This window comes from Lactuca saligna, chromosome 3, assembly GCF_052625555.1.
Source record: "Lactuca saligna cultivar CGN05327 chromosome 3, ASM5262555v1, whole genome shotgun sequence".
NCBI lineage: Eukaryota > Viridiplantae > Streptophyta > Magnoliopsida > Asterales > Asteraceae > Lactuca > Lactuca saligna.
In genome coordinates, this window is record NC_136419.1 from 74,557,145 (window position 1) to 74,559,536 (window position 2,392).

At 41.8% G+C, this 2,392-nt stretch overlaps 1 protein-coding gene across 1 annotated transcript; it reads right to left on the minus strand.

Moving 5' to 3' along the window:
• Positions 1-272: 272 nt before the first annotated feature.
• Positions 273-1,952, minus strand: LOC145036884 (uncharacterized). The gene has a single exon (XM_078985416.1). The coding sequence runs from the start codon at positions 1,857-1,859 to the stop codon at positions 441-443; it is 1,419 nt and encodes a 472-aa protein (XP_078841542.1). The 5' UTR covers positions 1,860-1,952; the 3' UTR covers positions 273-440.
• Positions 1,953-2,392: the final 440 nt, after the last annotated feature.

Consider the following 2,392-nt stretch of genomic DNA (forward strand, 5'->3'; position numbering starts at 1 on the left):
AGCACAATAATAAATGCAATTTTAATATAATCATATGGAAACTCTACCAACAAATTCTATAAATGGTGTGGTTCTTAATGCACGTTTATGAAAACCACATCAACAAATTCTTTAAATTGTGTGGTTCCTTGGCTTATTGATGCGAAAAGAGTTTTCGACGGTTTAATAATCCAGTTTATGGCTATAATGACACCAATTTAAATAAAACTCGTCGTAGTGTTAAATACGACTTTGTACTAATGTTAATTATAACTCTAGAAAACCAAAGTATATTCAATAAAAAAAATAAAAGTAAATCAAATTCCATACGAAAAAACACACATTACAAGACTCAATCCCACATGGCTTGTGACCCATCCATAACATACATGACAAACGACATCAATACCAAATTATTATTTTGTATACACATATGCATCCTCACAAATATACCGTAGGATCTAATGATGTCCAGGAAGCTTCTCTTTGATTTTCTCCATCAACCCTTTCTTCTCATGGGTTTCTCCTCCTTCCCCATAACCACCACCACCAATGCTGCCAGATGTTGTTGTTGACACCCTTTCATGCTCGTCCGTGTTGTCACCACCGGGAAGCTTTTCTTTGATCTTCTCCATCACCCCTTTCTTCTCGTAGGTTTCCCCTCCTTCCCCATAACCACCACCACCAACGCCTCTTGTCGTTGTTGAGGACACTGTTTGATGCTCAGAGATGTTACCACCAGGAAGCTTATCTTTGATCTTCTCCATAACCCTTTTCTTCTCGTGGGTTTCCCCTCCTTCCACATAACCGCTATCAATGCTACTTACCGTTGTTGTGGGCACCCTTTGATGCTCATCCGTGTTGTGATCACCGGGAAGCTTTTCTTTGATCTTCTCCATCATGCCTTTGTTCTCGTGGGTTTCCCCTCCTTCCCCATATGTATTACCACCACCACCAACGCCGTATATCGTTGATGTGGACACTCTTTGATGCTCGTCAGTTCTGTAACCACCAGGAAGCTTTTCTTTGATCTTCTCCATCACCCCTTTCTTCTCGTAGGTTTCCTCTCCTTCCCCATAACCACCACCACCAACGCCTCTTGTCGTTGTTGAGGACACTGTTTGATGCTCAGAGATGTTACCACCAGGAAGCTTATCTTTGATCTTCTCCATAACCCCTTTCTTCTCGTGGGTTTCCCCTCCTTCCACATAACCGCTATCAATGCTACTTACCGTTGTTGTGGGCACCCTTTGATGCTCATCCGTGTTGTGAACACCGGGAAGCTTTTCTTTGATCTTCTCCATCATGTCTTTGTTCTCGTGGGTTTCCCCTCCTTCCCCATATGTATTACCACCACCACCAACGCCGTATATCGTTGATGTGGACACTCTTTGATGCTCGTCAGTACTGTAACCACCAGGAAGCTTTTCTTTGATCTTCTCTGTCACCCCTTTCTTCTCATGGGTTTCCCCTCCTTCCAAATAATTGTCACCAACGCCGCCTGTCGTTGTGGACACCCTTTGATGCTCATCATTGTTGTGACCACCGGGAAGCTTTTCCTTGATCTTCTCCATCAGCCCTTTCTTTTCGTGGGTTTCCCCTCCTTCCCCATAACCACCGCCACTAACGCCGCCTGTCGTTGAGGACACCCTTTGATGCTCGTCCGTGTTGTGACCACCGGGAAACTTTTCTTTGATCTTCTCTATCACCCCTTTCTTTTCTTGGCCTTCTTCTTTATGTTGATCGTAGCCTGTCCCAGTCTCGGTGCCAATGCCCATTCCCGTACCCGTAAAAGGGGTGCTAGAGTGAAGTGGGTTTCCGTACTCATCTGTTTGCCGACCTTCTCTTCCGTCTTTATGATCTCCTCCGTATTGTGCCATATTTCTTTTCACTCGATAAGTTATAGAAGAAGCTTGAAAACGTAGAAATTAACACTTGTTTCGTTTGTGATTTTCTTGTGTTTTATATTATGACATTTGGGGGGGTTTATATAGAGTAAAGTGAGACGATGAAAAGGTGATATACGCGGTGAAATGAAGATGCATGGTATATGAGAGAGCCACATGTTGTCAGCATTATACTAAACCCACTTAAAAAGCTGTTCCATCAGAAGACGGACACGTGTTTTGTAATAAATTCAGAAAACGGATGGATTTTAAACCTACATATATTATATTATATGAATGATTATAGATTACAGATAAGTCATAAGGGTCAACTTGTGAAGTCAGGCCGTGTCGACAAGATTTGGTTCGTCGACATATTTCGTGTCGATAAGTCTTGTTTACAATATTGGTTATAGTTATTTCCATGGCCACCACACCAAAAATAAAATATTGTGATATCAGCTTCAAACCATACGGTTTCATAACTTATAAAAATACTCGATCATTCCACCATTCTTATTATTTTT

Excerpts from the sequence above, each read along its gene's own strand:
- LOC145036884 (XM_078985416.1), bottom strand. The coding sequence starts at position 1,859 with ATGGCACAATACGGAGGAGATCATAAAGACGGAAGAGAAGGTCGGCAA.